This window comes from Nothoprocta perdicaria, unplaced genomic scaffold (assembly GCF_003342845.1).
Source record: "Nothoprocta perdicaria isolate Ctin4 unplaced genomic scaffold, notPer1 scaffold_51, whole genome shotgun sequence".
Lineage (NCBI taxonomy): Eukaryota > Metazoa > Chordata > Aves > Tinamiformes > Tinamidae > Nothoprocta > Nothoprocta perdicaria.
Window position 1 is genome coordinate 2,653,112 of NW_020455766.1, and position 17,865 is coordinate 2,670,976.

Sequence of the window (17,865 nt, forward strand, 5' to 3'; positions counted from 1 at the left end):
TTATCCTGCCCCGGTGTGTGCTCTCACTCTCAATGGTTAAGGTCCGTGCGTGTGCCCGGTGTTACTGTAGCTCCACGCACTGTTTGCCCGCGGTCGCTTCCTGAGGCTGCGCTGAGCGCTGCTCTCCTGCCCTCGCCGGGCTCGCTGCAGCTGTAATTCAAGCAATAAAGCAGGGGAACATTGGCGTTGAAGTTCTCGGAGTAAATAATGATCAGGTAAGTGTGGCTCCGAGCAAGCAAGCCCTGCTGCAGCTGGGATAGGCCTTCTAAGGCTGGGCTTATTACAGAGCACATTAGGTGCAACACACTTGACTGATTGGGGAGTAATGAACATCTTGTGCATGTGTGTTCCTGGCCTGGTTGTCACTGAATGGCCTTTCTGAAAGTCAGATTGAAAATAAATATATGCTCCAGTGGCAGTTTTGTCTTCTGGTGAATGAAAGAACAGTAATTTCTGGGATTAATGTATTTTTTCAGTCTGAAGTTTTTTTAGTTTTTTAGTATACTGTTGCTGGTCATGTTATGGGAATAGTGCTGTTTGATGTTTTTTCATGTAAGTGTTCAAAGCGCTGCAGTTTGTATAATGTTGATTGTAGTACTTTGATGTGGAGTGTGGAAGGCAAGGGGCAGGTGCTTATGGTGGTCACGAGAGCGGTCAGGGAGAGGAGCCAGAAGATGTAGCAGCTCTCCCTTCAAGAGAGCATCACAGCATCTCCTACCTCTGGTGGTTCGTGCTCCTCTCCCTGCAGYCGGCTGCCCCAAACTGAGTGTTACTTGTGGTGGTTTCTCTCTCCCAGCTCTGTCAAATGTCCAGCTTTTTGTCTCAGGCCCAGCTTGCAGTCCCTTTGCTCTTCCTAGACGAATGGTTTGTGCAAATCACTACTGCATCTGAAGATAGCTCAAAGTTGGCTTGCTGGTCTAGTAGACACTTCTCTAGAAAAATAATAGTCTGGTGGTTGCATTCTGGTTTTGAGGGCTAGGACAGTACTCTGCTTGGGATCTCTGCAGAGCCCAGAATCAAGCCAAGTGTCTGTCTTGGTGCTCCTATGTTTTCTTTCCTGTACCAGCACTAAATCATCTGCAGTGCTTAAGATGGTGGTTCCCATTTCTTAATTCTTTTCTGACCAAGCCTAAAACTAATATGTGGAGGGGGAATAATGGCAACCAAATAAATTTTAAAGTTACTAGTAATGTGGGTGTTCCCTCTTGCTCAAGGAGGAAACAGTAATAGTGAGTGTAACACCTATGCAGGCACCCTTCCCTCAGCACACAGCCACAGCCATTCATCTTGGTTGCTTTTTGGCTTTGTCATCACTTTGTGTGTGTATATTTTATATATTTATGTATGAGTGTGCATGTGTATGTATGACTGAGAATATGTTCTTGCCTCCCCCGCACACTCGTGTCACTTCCCAGTTTGTTTGTAAGAACTTGGAGGACTGTTCTCCATCCCAGGCCCTTTCTGGCCTAGAGTGGAGGAGAGGATTCCTCCACGTTCCCAAGAAAAGCCCAAGCCTGCCTTGTCACTGGACACTTTCTGTTCTCTTTACTGGTATAATTATAAGATACATTTCCTTGCTCAAAAAGTAACCCCTTGTAGTAGGAAGCCTTCTCAACCAGACTATGCTCGTGCTCTGTAAATGTTGAAAAGACTGGAAGAAATGCTTGTCCTGACAGATTTTTCTAAGGAAAATTTCTAAGGAAAAAGGAAACTTATTCCCTACTCTGTTTTTTGGGTTTTTGAAAGAAATACACGTTTTCTCCAAGGGCTAGGTTTGGGTCATGGAAAACTCCTCTATTTATTTGTAATCTGTTCTTGGTTCCAGTTACTTGTCAGACTTGTCAGAATCTGCAGTATTTTTGCTCCTCTGCTGCTTGACCTTTTCCCTTAGCTTGTTTCTCACTGCAAGGCAGATCCGTGACCGCTGTCCCTTGTTGTGATGGGCATTTCAAAGGCACTTTTATTCCGAGGAACTGTAGGAGATTCCTAGCTCGGTGCCTCAAAACTGCTCCCTGATGGCACTAGGATCCAGCTGAGGCGACTGTATTGATGGGTACTGGTCGTCCTGGTGTCTGTGCAAGGCAGGTGGCTTTGCATGACGAATGTCCCCAAATCTACTAGTGATGGGAGGGGTTTTGTTGACCTTTTTCCCGCTGTTATAAAGTGTTCTTGCAGATGTGGCTTATAACAGAAGGAAGGAAAAAAAAATAATAAAACCCTGTGGGAAATTTTCATTTTGTGAAAATTTGGCAAAATGGTCCTACCCTGAGATGCCTTGGTGGGAGCCCCGGTAGTCTGGAGTCCATACTTGCAAATGTGGCCTTTTTTCCCCTCCCCATTTCTGAGATAGCACCTCCTGGGAAGGTGGGATCTTTGGGGTCACCCGCAGTGTGGAATAAAATGGGATTTTCTGAACCTCTTCTCCTCTGTGTTTGTGGTGTGTGTTTGTTACTGTTGTTGTTATTGGCTGTGCTTTTCTGGTGAGTTAAGTTACTTATTTCGGCTGAAGAGGGGATGACCTCAAGGGCTGGTGACTCTGCTGCTCTGACGTTTGCAGATAACCAGATAAAAATATTAATTAAACTGTGCCAAGTTGCAAACTCTATTTAGTAGCCAATAAGGAGGAAAAAAAATGACTTGGAGTTATCAGGTCTTTTTAGCATGACTCAAATGTAATAAGGAAAGGCTCTTAAGCCCTATATATTCCTAGACCTTTAAAATCACTTGGTCAGCACTCTGAACTTTTATTTTATTTTAGCTGTGGCATGAAGGCACCGTGCAGCAAGGCTTTGCAAGATTGCTTTATTAATGAGGACAGCACCCAAAAGGGGTCCTTGTCCCTCCTCAATGAAAGCTTGTCCAAGGGGCAGCCGGGCTGCCTGCTAAGCAGGAAGGCAAAGTCTCTAATAAAACACTTGCAAAGCAGCCACCTGGAGATGAGTTTATTACTCTGCTAAGTGCTGTAGGCTCTGCTGTTGTACGGCAATCTTTTGGGGAGAACAGAGTAACTCAAGGAGATAAATTTTTCCTTTGGTGGCTTTTGTTTTGTCTTGTTGGTGCTGCAGTTCAAAGCTGACCTGGCACTAAGTGCTGTTTAGAACAAGCTGCTCTGAAGTGACTTATTTGACTAGTAGCTCAGGTATGTAGGTCCTTGCAGTTATTCTGTGTCTAGTATACGCATGCATTTTAATGTATTACTTCAGAAATAGTCTTGATAACCTGCTGTTAATACTTGGAGGGCTCTTCTGGAGAGAAACTAGGATTGTTTTTCATTAAACTGCAGTTATCGCCTCCTGCTTGGGGCTTCTGAAAAGGAAAATAGCCTTTGGAGAGGGTCTTTAGTGGTATTTGTGTGTGTTTTTGTGCTGTCTAGTTTTAGATCATGATCCCCTAGTGAACAGGCCTCAAAGGTGTGAGCGACTGCTAAGTGGATATTGATAACACTTAAAGAAATACAAGTGGGGACAAGGTTGGCACCCAGTTGGTCTCTCCCTGACCGGCTCCTCTCACGTTCAGTCTGTTTTGTGCCGGCTCGAAGAACTTGGTGTCCATCGCACATGGACAAGCTGCCTCATGGCAGGTGCCACTGGCTGATGAACAGAGCCTCGTGATGGGGCTTTTCCTTCGGGAGCTGGTTTGGGTGGCCTGTGTGACGATGGCAGAATTGGGGCTCCGCACCAATCTGAGGAGGAGAAACGATGAGGTACTTGGAAGTTAGCTGCTCTTTGTACCCGAGGAGCAACACGAAAGCTATTCTGAGAGTTAAGAAGTTACAAATATTAAAAATAGTTATTTTCTTCCTTGTAGGAAATATATTTAGATAGATGAGTTGTAAATCTACCATGAGCTTTTGAGAAAATAGTCAAATCTATTTTTATCTGATCTATTCTTACTCTTTTTAGGCCATCATGTTATCTGTTGCATGACCTATTTCTGAAGAGTAATAAGCTGTCTCATTTGGGGACCAGTGTTTAAAAGCTTAAAATGTAAATTCAAAAAAAAAAAAAAAAAAAACCTGTTTGGCTCAGAAGGTGAAGGGAGTGTTTTGCTCCTATGCAAGTACCTAAGTTATTAGCCCCCCACTGCTTATTTTTCCCCCGTTTAAGAATGCTCATCCTGTGCAGGAGGATGTCTAGATACTCCACCTGCTGCATTAAGGTTTTTGGGAGGTGAGATGGGAGAACAAAATTGATCAAAGAAATCGTTACTGATTCAGATAAGCTTGGTTATTGTAGTGCAATAAGATATCTTAGGTTTAAAAYGCCATAAGCAATTGTATGTGTGTGTTTAAAATATCCTAACAATCAGTAACAGTTAATTTGTATAGCTGCAGCTTTCCAGGTGGTAAAATATTTATTCCATATGGTGTTTGATAAGTATGAGTCTTCTCTAGTGTTTCTGAAAGAGTGTTTTTCATGTTAGATCTGTTGCTTTCACAACTGAAAGTCTGCTGTTGTGAGTGAGGATCTGTCCCCAAATTGGTTCTTGATGGGTCTATTCCAGCTCAAAATAACATTGACTCCTGTCAGAAATAAGTCCCTGTAGCTGACCTGTGTCATCAGGAGCTGCAAAAATACAACATCTTCAGCTTTATGTGAGCCAGGATGCTTTAGAATTGCTTGGAAAATACTGCAGGGTTTATATAATGAAATTAATCTGGATTACAGTATTTACCAAGGCCTTAACTTAATAGCAAATGAGTTTGCAGTTATTTCTTATTTCAATGTTCACATTTTAACTTTAGACATAAAAAATTTTAAGTCCATAAAATTTTAAGTCCAATGTGGAGCAGTGGAACGTTACAAAATGTTGACCTTGGGTCTTCAAAGCCATGCATGTAGTCTCAGTCGACTTTGCACTTCATTTTCCTTAGTTTTTGAGATTTTTGTGGTGGTGTACCCAGCTGATGACTTGCTTTTTGGAGACAAATTGAGTCTTTGGATAGCTCTCCAAAGACAGCTGACTTCTGCTTTTAAAATAATCTATGCTTCATAATTTAGACTTATACTTAAATGTCATCCTAAATCAATGGGGAAGCTTCCACTGSTCTAAGAATTTTTGCTGTGAGGTGTGGAGCAGAACCTACCACTGCTGTAGCCAGGCAGGTCTTGGGTTTTGGTGAGGTGTCTTCTGTTCGCTGAATTATTTCCTTTATTGACGTTCCTTCTTGTCTGCATCTCTTCTACTCCTTAAACTTCACACTTGCAATACTATGGTAATGAATCACTAAAGTAGTTGAACGTGTCATCTAGCAGGTAGCCTGGAGGCCTTTCCCATGGCTTTTTGTGCCAAGTGCATGGGAAGGTTCACTCTACCCAAAGCACTGAACTGCATCAGTTATGTATTTAGCGGTGCTGCTCGGGTTTGCTCTTCTTGTTTGGTTTGTTTGAATTGATGGCTTGTTACTTAAATCCGAGATGACACTGGTTCTACTCCAGCCTGTGTATGATTGGCATGTGTTCCTCCTGTAACTTGCCTGATAGGTCAGATAAGTCATCGTTCAGTTCAAGTAGCTTCATTATGGGTTGTTTTACTCCTCAGAGATGCTCTTCTAGAACCTGCTGCCAAGCTAACACGGTTTTCWCTATTGTAAATCGACTTGGCCAACGTCTCAGCTGCTCGTGGTCTCCCCACAGGAGTGTTTTGCTTTCTCTTACTTGGAAAGATCTGGGACAACATCTCAAAAAGAGGAAGTTCAGAATGCTGTATATGTTGAACTGAATTAAAAATTGTACAGATTAGGGCATACACTTCCTTCCTTAGCATTCCCTTCCTTTTTTTTTTTTTTTTTCTGGTCAGACCATTTGTTGCTCTTCAGTTATTTTTTCTGAATATGAAAAACCTTTTTGGCCTCACCCTTTCTTCCTTATGGTTGTGTTTGGTATTTAAGGTGACTGAAACCATCATTTGAACCTCTGTGAGGCAGATGTGAAGCTGTATTCATATCCTTTTTGTGAAGGAAAAGCACACGAGCATGCCGTGCTTGTGCTGAACTTTCCTGGAAGTGATCCGCACATTTTATAAACTCTTTGGCCAGCCCTTAATTGCTTTTCTATCACTTTCTGGTTTTGTGCAGGCATTGCTGACAGTGCACTTCAAAGTGCGCACGCTTTCACAGTGCAGCCTAAAGGTAAAGGGCTGTCGGAGAGCAGGCTCGGCTTAATTTAATCTCCAAGAAGCACAAGTGCTTTGGCTTTGTTAGAACCAGTGCCAGTTTTTGGCGCTCATTTCCGCAGGTGTCCGTGAGAGGGCATTGGCAGCGCCCGGGCGCTCCCCTGGATCCTGTTAATGGCTCTTAYGGGATAAGCCCTTCTGCACATGGCCTTATAATGCCTCTTAGGCCGTTAAACACGGTACCTCGTACAGGTGGCCCTTAAGTGCCACACAAACTTGTCTGATTTTTCCAATTCTCTCTCTCCCAAGGGGCAGAGCTTCAGGAGGAAGAAATGGGGCCCGAGCCAGAGGCTCTTGCTCAGCTTTGGAAACATCTCCTTCCCCCTAAGCTCTCTGTGTTAAAGGCCGACTTTGCATTGCAGTCAGGGCAGCTCCCGAGGTACCCACGTGAGAGGAGATGGGGAGGCTGTTGGTGACGTGTGGCAAGGGGTACAGCTTAGAACCACCTCTTCAGGTAGAGCCGAGAGAAGGGCAAGAAAGCCCTGGTAAGATCTTGGGCTGTGGCGGCATGCRTAGTTGCCTATAATTATTTTGTAATTTAAGAATTTTTTTAAATGATATTAAGCTCTTGAATTGTAGAGAAGGAATCTTGTTTTAGAACAAGTTTCTGAATTATTTTCTTTGATTTGTGAGTTGAGATTAATTATTTTTTATCTATTTTTTATTAGCCTGCTTTAACAGCATCAGTTTAACCTTAATTCAGTAAAACTGCTTACTCAGCAGTATTACTTTTTTGGCGATCACTTTTATGTCAAGTCTTATACAGTTTAAAATGAGAAARTGGTTAAAGCCAAGGGTCCAGAATTCTCAGTTAGGCATCTGTGGAAAGTGTGCCTCTTGCTTCAGTGAAATGTTTTCCTTTAAGTTCAGTGTTTGTGATCCTAGTTGTAGGACATGTACTGATTAGTATTTATTCCTTGCTCTTTGTGCATTCCAAAATTATATGAACATGGAAAWTTGAAAGGAAGCATTCAGAAAAATCTCACTTCCTGATCAAACATTCTGCTTTCAGTTGTTTTTAAGGATATGGGGAGAATGAACGTGGTGTCTTTTAGGCAACCACAGTGTAGCCGATTAAAGATACTTCGAGCTTTCGCTTTCTTGAAGGATTTGGGTCCTGCCTTGACTAACCTTAAGACACCTTGAAGAATTCCTGTCTTGACTCTTGCACTAAACACTGTATTTACTGAAGAGGTTCTTCATAACATCTGGTTAATGATGAAAACTCCAGGGGTCTTCATTATAAAGATGGTGCTAGGAAGAGGTGGAAAAAAATGAGGTAATCCTAAAAACAGAATTAGTGCTGTGGACAACATATCTGCAAAGGAACTGTAGAGTGAAAAGTCAAAAAGTGGTGCACACAAATACTTGTAGYGTGACTGTTCAGTGTAACTGTGGCGTAAATGCACCCAATGTAGATTGTGTTTATATGTACTTTTTCATATAACTTTTATATGCTGTATGTCTTCTCATTTTCATGAAACATTCTCTAACAAGTTTGGTGGCTTTTTGTTCCACACCCCCCACCCCACCCCTGCCCTTGCCTGGCTGTGTATATTTAGATAGTGGTAAATACTTCCAGAGTATTTTCTGGCATTTAACAGAACCACACTGTTTAAACTTCCTGTTTTGTTGCTGTTCACAGATGATGATGTACCTGCAGATATGGTTGCAGAAGAATCAGGTCCTGGCGCACAGAATAGTCCATACCAACTTCGCAGAAAAACTCTTTTACCTAAAAGAACAGCTTGCCCTACAAAGAGCAGTATGGAGGTAGGCTGTGTGTATGTGTGTGTCTCCTTTTTACTATGAATTAAATCTTTCTGCCTTGGTAATCAGACATTAACTGGTGCTTTTCTTAAGTTATCCAATGACTGAACTATTTCTTACTTATTTGGTTACAGGGTGCCTCCACTTCAGCTACYGAGAACTTCGGTCATCGAGCTAAACGTGCAAGAGTATCTGGAAAATCCCAAGATTTATCAGGTATCTTATTTTTATTCCTTTTTAGAGAGCAAGAAAAATGGAGGGGTGGACACAACACTTTCCAAATCTTTTTTTCCTATGTGTTTTCCATCCAAGAATCTGAAATGAGAAAGCTACTATTAACTTGTTCAGAACTTCAAATGTAGAAATTTGGTGTTAGTCTGGCCTTCGCAGGTTGCTGCTTTAGGCTGCCTGCTGCTGGCCCTGCTGCTGACTGCCTTTGCTGATGGCTGTGCTGGCCGTTTGTGYGCGGGCTCCGGCGCTGTGCGAGCGCAGCACCCCGCGCAGGCTTGTTTACCATTGCTCACGTGGATATTGCCGCAGTGTTCTAGTATGTTGTTTATAGCTGGCTCTAGTATGCTATTTTATATGGTTTGGGTTTTTTTGTTTGTTTTTTYGGTGGGGAGGGGGGATGTAGATACCTACATCCAGATTTTCTTTCTTTCCTGGACAGGGGGTGTCTTTCTGTCCATACACATACTCCTCTGGCAGTGTCGTTTTTGTGTGTTCCTCTTTTCTTCTGATACTGTACCAGATTTGGTTTATTCCCAGTGATTTGGTTTCTYTCACTTTTCTTGGACTCTTTAACTCTGTGTCAGTATTATCGTTCTGAATTAAAACTAAAGAGCTGGTGCAAGCCCTTGGCTCCTTGTTTTCCCTTCTGTTGAAGCCTACTCCTTTTGGCTTCCCAACTYTTCCTTAGTGTGGATTTTATCTTTTGATCCTTTGAGCTCTCTGTCTCTTCTAGCTGCTGATTTTGATTAGCTCTTTAATTCAATAACTGCTTATAAATCACTTAACCTCAGATTTCTGCCCTTGAAATGGCCAGGACCAACTGAGTGTCAGCTTGTCTCATTCTGCTTTCCAGGTTCATGTCCTGACTTGATTTGATACCTAGGGCTTTGTACAAGATCTGTTTGCTTTTTTTTTTTTTTTCATAGACTCAGTTGGTTTCTCTTGCCAGTTCCTGTTTTTATTCAAAGTCATTCATTTTTGATGTGTTCTCCATCAGGCTGTTGCCCACTTCTTGCTTTATACAAGGTGTGTGCTTTAAATCTCAAGTCTTCCAGTGCAGGTTAAAATACACTGTGAGTAGCCCAGATCTCCAGAYAACTTCTCAGGCTCTCACAGCACCTGCCTGTTGTGTTACTGAGCTTATTTGGGAAGGCATGAGGACTGCACGCTACTCCAGGACCCAAATTATCATCAGAGGGAATGTAAACCGTGACTTTATTTTTTTAATGGTGCTCTTAAGCCTGTATTCTTAGGCTTGACCTTTCAGACTGCTGGAGGAGAATGTCCTTGTGAGCTTGGTCTACCTCTCTCTTGCCTTCAGCTCCTCTCTCTCCTATTTCCTCCCCCTTGCCCGTGCAGGTGTTYAGGTTTTTGAGGTATTGATGCAATTTTGTAGCTTTATCCATGGCTGGGCACTTACCTAGGGCAGGTTAACGGCCGGCGGGGGCAGCCCCGGGAGCGTCGCCCTTCGGAACGTGCGGCTGTTGCCTTTAGAACCGGGCCCCAAACGGAGCTTTGGGGCTGTTAGCGCCGCACCGGAGCTACCGGAGACCCTTGCGGAGGAGGAAGGCAGAGGAGCGCGGAGGGAGCGGCGGGGCGGCGTTCTGCGCCTCCCAAACAGTTCCAGCTCGAACGCCGGCACCTTTCTCCTGGCCGGGTGGCTCGCTGGGTGCCGAGCGGTCAGAAAAACACCGACTTGCTTCCCTAACCTGCCACGCTGTCCGCCCGCAGTCTGCGTCATGGGCACTGTGGCTTTCCATCCCCAGGTTAGCAAATACACAAGGGTCTTGATGAGAAATCAACATGCTAATTAAGTACTGATTTTCTTATTTAAATACAACAGCTTCTTAATGAGAGTACTAAAAATTGAAGTCCTAAAAAAGTTTAGATAAGAAAGGCAAGGTTGGGCTATGTTGCTTACACTTCAAATCACTGATGAACCTATGTATTTGTAAAGCAGTTCTATAAGTTTTTTTTACAGCTTTTAGCATTTACAAAGACAAGTACTTGTGTTGAACAGTGCTATTTCTAGTACTTCTGTTTCCTGAGACTTAAATTCGCTRTATTTTGACTGCTTGCTTGTTAACTGAGCTGTAATTACACATTTTGTGCTCTGATCTTTCCTTCTTCAGTACTTTTCTTATTGTTTCAGTTTAAGTCACTGTTTCACTCACTTAACATATTCTTTCCTTTTTGCTTACTATGCAAAYTATTTCCTCTTTCACTTTAACATCCCTCTGTTTGCATGTTCAACTTATACTGGGCAGTTCTTACTGACTTTTAGCCATCTTTGGAAGACTTCGACTTCAGAGACAACTAATTTCTTTAACTCTTTATCTTCACTGAACTGTCTGGCTTCAGCTGATACTGAAACTGTTCCATGCATCATGACACTTGTTTTTGTTTTGCTTATTACATTGTTGTGCAGCTTGTGTTGATTGTTATGTAACCTCATGGCTTATAGATCACCAGATTAGTTGCACTTTTTCTCTTTTTAGTCTTTTTTTATCCTTTTAAGATTTGTTTTTTTACAAAGATCACCGTTTCCCAAATTTTCTGTCCTACTTGGGAAGAAAATATTTTTACTAAATGCTGCCTTAGTGAGTAAAAGCATTTGTCTYCCATCTTCTCCACTAAAATAGACAAAAGTTAGCCATGGAGAGGCATTAATATTGCAGCTTGGGTGTCACAGAACGATATGCTTCATCTTTTACTAAAGAAAGATTTCAGCTCTTTTTCAGGCAGTTCTCCCTGCACTTCTTAGTGATGGTGTTGATACTAGTTTCTGTCTCCTGAGCGATCAGAAYTGAAACTGAATTAGCTTCACGTAGAAATGGAGCAACTTGGCTGTGTTTCTGTGCCTCATTGGCCTAGTGTATTGAGGGCTTTATTTGCATCATAAATATTTCAGTTAACTACCTGTGTTAGGGCAAAGATCAAGATTGGTGATGGAATCTTGAACTTGACTCTTTTAATCATTTATTTGGAAGAGTGTCTCTGTGTATGTATATCTGAACAAGTATATATACACTATATATATATATAAGCATGCATTTCCTAACCTTCATTTTGTCAACAGGAGTAAAATGTTTAGGAGTAGTGACACAAATGCTTTTCTTTTGACTACCAAAGAAACCTTTAAAATTATGGTGGCCTTTTTTGGGAATTGGGAGGAAAAACATTTCAAGCTGAATGCTTTAACAGATTACTGAAAGTATAAACTCACAAAATAAAACTATGGAGTGTTTTTTTCTCTTGGATACAGAGTATTGGTTTACTTACATTAGGAAGTGGAGTGTTTTTTATAAGCTATACTGGAGTATTTCRGCTAATAGTCACTAACTCAATGACTTGTGTGGAGAAATCTTAAATCAATCTTAAATTAGGTTGCCCTTCTGCAAAATTAAATCTTTCATTCCTAAAGGATATCAAGGAATGGTGACTCAGGACTGCAAGTGCCTKTAAAATTGCCTACTTCTCTATTTTGAAATTAATGCTTAAGCTCCTAAATAAATGTAGACTGAAAAACTATGAAAAACTGCATTTTACTTTTTTGAAAAACAAATTAGATGCTTCCAAAGTTGGTCCCTGCCTCTTGCAGTGAGGTAATTCATCTGGCTCCCAACTTTCATTATGAGGCATGGGGAGGATACTGGGGCAGGACCTGGTGCCCAACAGGAGCCCCTAGACAAGCAGCAAACTTCCACCTTCAGTACCAAACCAGTCAAGGACTTGACATAGGTAAAGTGAGAGAAAGACAAAACTCTGCAGGCTGTTCAGGGAAGTAATAGATTTTCTTGGGAAGAAGGTGCCCCAGGTGTTGCATGTTGAAGGGAGAAAACAGCTTGGGGATTTGCTGCCCCGTCTTCACATCCTGATCCAGCTTGTGAGCCAGTAAGAGGAGTTTATCCCTCACCTGACTGGGAAGCTGCTAGAAAAAGCTGAAGCCAAAAGTAGTGTCCAGTTATTCTGTGATGGATTTCAAGGGTAACTAGGTCTTCAGAATAAGTTGCTCCTGCCTGTTTGATGCAGGAAGAAATCYTTCTCTGCATTGGAAAAATACCTTCTTAAAAACCAGCATGGGCGCAGGTCACCTTTGGTGTTTCTTAGCCCTGCTCACCTRTGGATTGTCAGAATATATTTCCCAGACTTCAGCCCCCAATTTCTCTCCAGGACAAAAACCCTTCGAGGCCATTGTCTGCTGCGTACGGACTGCTGCAGTCTGCTGACCTCGGCCTGGCTCACAGGTGTTTGCCTAAAATATTTCCTTGGCGTGGCACAAACAGGGCTGCTGCGGAAGGAGCTGCCTCGCCTGCTCCKGGGCGCTCGTTGCTGCCTCCCTGCCTGTGCCCGTGGAGTCTTTYCTGCAGCTTGCAGTGAGCTGCATGTGTGCAGTGACCAAGCAAAGCGAATGGGAGAAGTGCAGGGAGGGATTCAGGTTCGTCCTCTCCATGGTCAATATTCCTAAGCGAAGGGAGAGCTTGGGAGCAGGGAGCTGTGGACATGGAGCGTGGTCTGCTCTCTACAGCAGAGAATTYGACTGGATTACAGTGGCGGGTACCTATGGCTTGTGCATGCAAGCTGTGCTGCTGTTAAGAACAGCAATTACTCAGCTGGATAAAGGGCAGCTTAGCCTCTCGGAGGACAATCAGTGTTTATGAATCACTGGGTTCATAAACGGTGTTCACTTGCTTCATGCAGTGGAATGACAAGAAGCAGGGTTGGGGGAGCTGCTGCAGCACTGGTGCTAGTTCAGAACTTCCTCTGCTTGATCTGAGCAGGGCGTGAGCACAAGCCCCTGGAAAAATGAGTGTGCTGAAGCTTTAGCCAGCTCTGCGACAGCACGGRCAGTTTAACGTCTGCATAAAGGCGCAGCTCTGATCCTGGCACTTCGTGTTCCTTATCTCTTCTTGCTGTAAAGAAGTCAGCAACTATTGAAGACTTGGAGCTCGGCTTATTTTTTGTGGACTCTTATGTAGATACTATTTCTGCTGCTGTTATTCCCCCAGGTTCAGTGGGCGGTGGGCTGCCTTTCTGAGGATCACTTTACTGCTCCACCAAGAGTCAAAAGCATGATCTTGTTGCTGCCTAGGTTCAAATGTTCTAGGAAGGATTAATAATGCAAGCGGCATTACATAGATTTTTGTGAGAGYGGTGGGAGCTTTTAAAACCTTGCATACAAATCCTCTAAACCTTAGGAGCTGTTCTGTATCACTCTGCTGAAGGAAAGATGCTAAGAACAATGATTCAAGCTACCTTTGTGAGCAGATCTGTGCTACTCTGAGGGTACTGGCCACAAAGTTCTTGTAAGAACACACTGCAAATGGTATTTCCAATACAAGCTCTCGTATCTAGAGTGCACCTGTGCACAGGAGTAAAAATGTAACAAAAATACTTCTTTCTGTCAGGATGTAGGAAAGTCTCTACTAAATCTTTGATTATTTTAAAGAAATACAGCACTTCTGTTTCTCTTGACTTCTCTTCATTTGCAAGCCAAACTTGGGGAAAGAGCGTAATTGTGAGAGGAAAGGAAGGAGGAAATTCTGCAGTTATTGCTGGCTGCAGGTCTCCCACATCTTAACCATCCTTTTTCTTAATGTCTTTAAGGGGGTGTGGAGAGGAGTGGGAAAGAAAGAAGTTTTTTTCCATCTGTTTTGACTATTTCAAATATTTTCAAACTGAAAATAATTAAACTTTTTTTTTTTACAGTAGGTCTGAGGTAATTGAAGTTAAATGGTAATCTTTAGTATGGCAACTTGTTGATCTCTTTTAATCAGGATTTGGGTTGGTTAAATCAATCAATAACTTTACATAGATTCTTATTTAATAGCAGCACCTGCAGAACAGTATCTTCAGGAAAAACTGCCAGATGAAGTGGTTCTAAAGATCTTTTCCTACCTGCTGGAGCAGGATCTCTGTAGAGCAGCTTGTGTGTGTAAGCGCTTCAGTGAGCTGGCTAATGATCCAATTTTGTGGTAAGTGAAAAGCTATTCCTCATTATCTGGAGAAATATTAGATGTGCTGCACAAGATGCCAAGTACAATAGGAAAAATAGAAATGTTGGTTAGGAATTGCAGTTAGTTGAATTAAAAGCAATTGTTTCTTAAAATGACCAGTTTGCATAGATACTATTAGTTACCTTTGAGTGTCTGATTAGACATTAACAGTAAAAATCTCTTGAGTCTGTAGCACATCCTAGTTAACTAATGACTGTCCAAAATTCTGAGGCTGTTCCTTTCTTCCCCCTCAAGTCATATTTTAAGGTTCTGTGAGAATTGAACTCGTTCACACAGAAAAATAAGTGCATTTTGTAGAATGGAAGGGCAAGGGTTTTTAATCCGTAATTAAAATTTTGCATTGGATTTTTTAAATTGTTCTTATGTAACTTAGGTTTCCTCTTACAAATCCATCTCCCTTTCCCCACCCTGGGTTATTGACAGCTGGATAAATGTCATCTAAAGAAGTAATTTAAAGGCAAAAAATACATGYGCATCTCTATGCTGCTGCTTTTTAAGTAAAGTTTAAGACCAGAATTTAGACCAAAGAACAAGAAAAAAAAATTGAGCATATCTCAAAACACTGTTTTGTTCAAGACAAGTCTTGTCAAATGAATTTCTACTACTGATATTTAGCATTATGCAGTAAAGCAGACCTTARTATCAGCCACATAGACTCTGAAATTATTTGTATTTTAGTACTCATCAAAAAAGCCAATTGCTCTGTGCTTGTATATCTCCCCTCCTTTTTTTTTAAGCCACTGTAATGCAGCCAGTGATGCACATCATAGATTTTTTTTTTAGAAAGTGCATCATTTGTTTCTCTGATTGTGCTTTTCAACCTCCTTTTTGCCAGTGAGACATACTTTCTTTTAGTTAAATTTTGTTATTAAATGATGAGGGAAAAGCTAACTTAAACGCTGCTCAAGCTATAATCTTGTACAATTGGGCTCTGACCCTGCAAACCACATAATAAATCACTTAATTTTCCCCCCAACTGGAAGTTACTTGTTAAGGACATGGCAACTTGGCCTTGTGAACTTAGGTCAAATTCTCTGTTACCACAGAGGTCAGTCCTAACCAACACTTACCAGACAGGATGCTCTGAAAAGAATTACTAATTTTGAGGATGATTTCTCTTTCAGAAGGGAATTTTTTAATGCATTTTAGAGCTTGGTACTGGTCTTGATCAAACTCACTGTAACTATGTTGAAAAATCCCATCTGTCACGTTTGAGGTATGTTAAAATGGAAGCATAATCAACATGTGTGTTGTTTCTTTTCTGTTTTTTTTTCCCCGCTCCCTTGAATGATACTTCTTAGGAAAAGATTGTATATGGAAGTATTTGAGTACACACGCCCCATGATGCATCCTGAACCTGGTAAATTTTATCAGATTAATCCAGAAGAATATGAACATCCAAATCCCTGGAAAGAAAGCTTTCAGCAACTGGTAATAGTATTCACTTGTATTCCACTGTAATGATGGCTCATAAAAGTGAAAAGCAAACCTCTGAAACACAGTCAGCATGTGCAGCTCTCAACCAGAAGATGCTTTTTCTTTCAGAATTTGAAGTAGATAGGCTCATGGGAGGAAGTAGGATGAGGGGAGATGACTACTGTGTTACGTGGTAGTGGACTAAAATTCTTCCCTGTTTTGAGATACTCTTTAGAGAGTTGCATCATGCCAAAGTGCAGGGTTAGTGTCCTCCTCCTGTCTTGGGTTTTCTTCAGGTTTTGCATGACTAAAATCCCATGGAGGATTGCTGTGGTCTGTGGCTTGCAAATCACTTTCAAATAGATTGTTGTCATTGTGCATATTAAACCAATATGCACACTGGTTATCAAATTCAGATGCTTCCTCCTTCAGTTAGCAGAGCAGTGTGCTGGTGATATCACTTAAGTAGTGACTTAGAGCTAATGTGGCTGGAGTTACACAGGTTATGTCTTAAAGCTTGTTCATGACTGGACTCCAAATCCAAAGTATCAGAACTACTGTAAGAGAGGCTGGACAAACCTACACTTGAGAAGTATAGGTAAAGGAATTRGCACATATGCCTTGTTATTTTATCTATAAGTAATTTCATAGTGATGTGTATATTAGTTATTGAAGGGGTACAAATGCTTGACTTGGTGTCTTAATTCACTACTGAAAATCAGGTGAGGTAGTCTGTGTTGTTCTTTCTCCTCACCAAATAAAATGTTCAGCAAGCAGCTGCAAAAGATGAAAATAACATCTTTTGTGGAAGGRATGTGAAGAGCTTGTTGCCACTTTCTCAGTTGTTTCAGAGGCTTCTGGTCACATAAGTTAAGCTCCTGGCGTAGCTGATCACCCTTTTGAGACTGACAGATTTGTTGTTGTTGTTGTTGTTACTGCTCTAAATTGGGTGCCTGTTGCGGGAGGTCGGAACACGACCCTCTGCTCTTGGAGCTGGCTGCCACCAGCAAATGGCTTGTTCATTAGGGGGGTAGTAGATCTCCTGTCTCTGCTTTCGGGTCCATTTACTTGCACGTTTCTCATATATATTTTTTCCCCTTGTTTCAGTACAAAGGAGCACATGTAAAGCCAGGTTTTGCTGAACACTTCTACAGTAATCCTGCAAGATATAAAGGAAGAGAAAATATGTTGGTATGTTTCTGAAGCACTTGATAAAGCTACTTGTACTTATGCATCTTTGCATCTGTCTGACCTTGTCTCTTTGCTTCTAGTATTATGATACCATTGAGGATGCTCTTGGTGGAGTTCAGGAAGCTCATTTTGATGGACTTATCTTTGTTCACTCTGGAATATACACTGATGAATGGATATATATTGAATCTCCAATCACCATGATTGGTGCAGGTATTGAAAAAGCACATTTATCTCAGTGTAATTTGTGTTCATTGCCTTCTTTACAAATATAGTATATTAAATATTCTGTATAATTTCTTCTTGCATAAGCCTGGTTGACTGTTTTTAGTGCAAGTGTCATTAAAGAAAACTGCTTCACACTTCTGCTCTCTAGTTTTCTACTAGTGAAATAAAAATAGTTATTTGAGAGGAAAAAAAAAAAGTTTTTTCTCAACTGCAGTTGAGATTTTTCAGGTGGCTGTTATGAAGTTTGTTTRTGTATAACCTACCTCTGGAGTAGAATGCAGCAGTGGGAGCCAAATTAGTATCTGTCTCATTTTCTTGAACATCATAATTCCCTCTCGAGAAAGGAGACGAGGGTGCCCAGCAAGGACTGTGCTGAGACTGGAGGTTCCTTCTCTGTCTGCCTCCCAGCTGTTCCTCTGAAGAAGAYCCCCCTATGGAGAGGGATATGAACCTTTCCTATTCTGGAAGTTTTAGGAACCTGATTTAAAACAACACACCTGGCTGCAGACTGTGGTGCCTGAGGAGCTGTTTGTTCCTCCTGTCCCTGCTGTGAATGTGCCCAGCCCCTGTAGCACAGTAAAATGGCAAGAATTTAGAGTGTCTTAACAAAGCCTGGTAGAGATCGTGGGTAAGAGGTCTCAGACCTTTGGCAACCTAGAGGTAAAATGGAAGCTCTCCAGTTTTTGAGACAAATGMAATAATGTCTGTCATTTAAATGAAATTTTTAATTTTATTTTCTGGTATCTGTTTATTCTGGATACTAGAGGTATTTCAGCTGTGGTGTTCTTGAGTAAAACAGTTCTGGAATTTCTCGCCTTGATTTTACGATCTTGACATT

At 41.7% G+C, this 17,865-nt stretch overlaps 1 protein-coding gene across 2 annotated transcripts in view; it reads left to right on the forward strand.

Annotated features, from left to right (window-relative positions):
- FBXO11 (F-box protein 11) overlaps positions 1–17,865 on the forward strand; it is a 55,816-nt gene that overhangs the window by 15,751 nt on the left and 22,200 nt on the right. Inside the window, exons 2-7 of one of the 2 annotated variants that reach the window (XM_026048096.1) lie at positions 7,820–7,947; positions 8,079–8,160; positions 14,009–14,150; positions 15,494–15,623; positions 16,716–16,799; positions 16,880–17,012. In XM_026048096.1, coding sequence (XP_025903881.1) covers positions 7,820–7,947; positions 8,079–8,160; positions 14,009–14,150; positions 15,494–15,623; positions 16,716–16,799; positions 16,880–17,012 — 699 coding nt within the window. Of the gene's footprint in view, positions 1–7,819; positions 7,948–8,078; positions 8,161–14,005; positions 14,151–15,493; positions 15,624–16,715; positions 16,800–16,879; positions 17,013–17,865 lie in introns of both variants that reach the window. The other variant, XM_026048095.1, reaches the window with a different exon arrangement.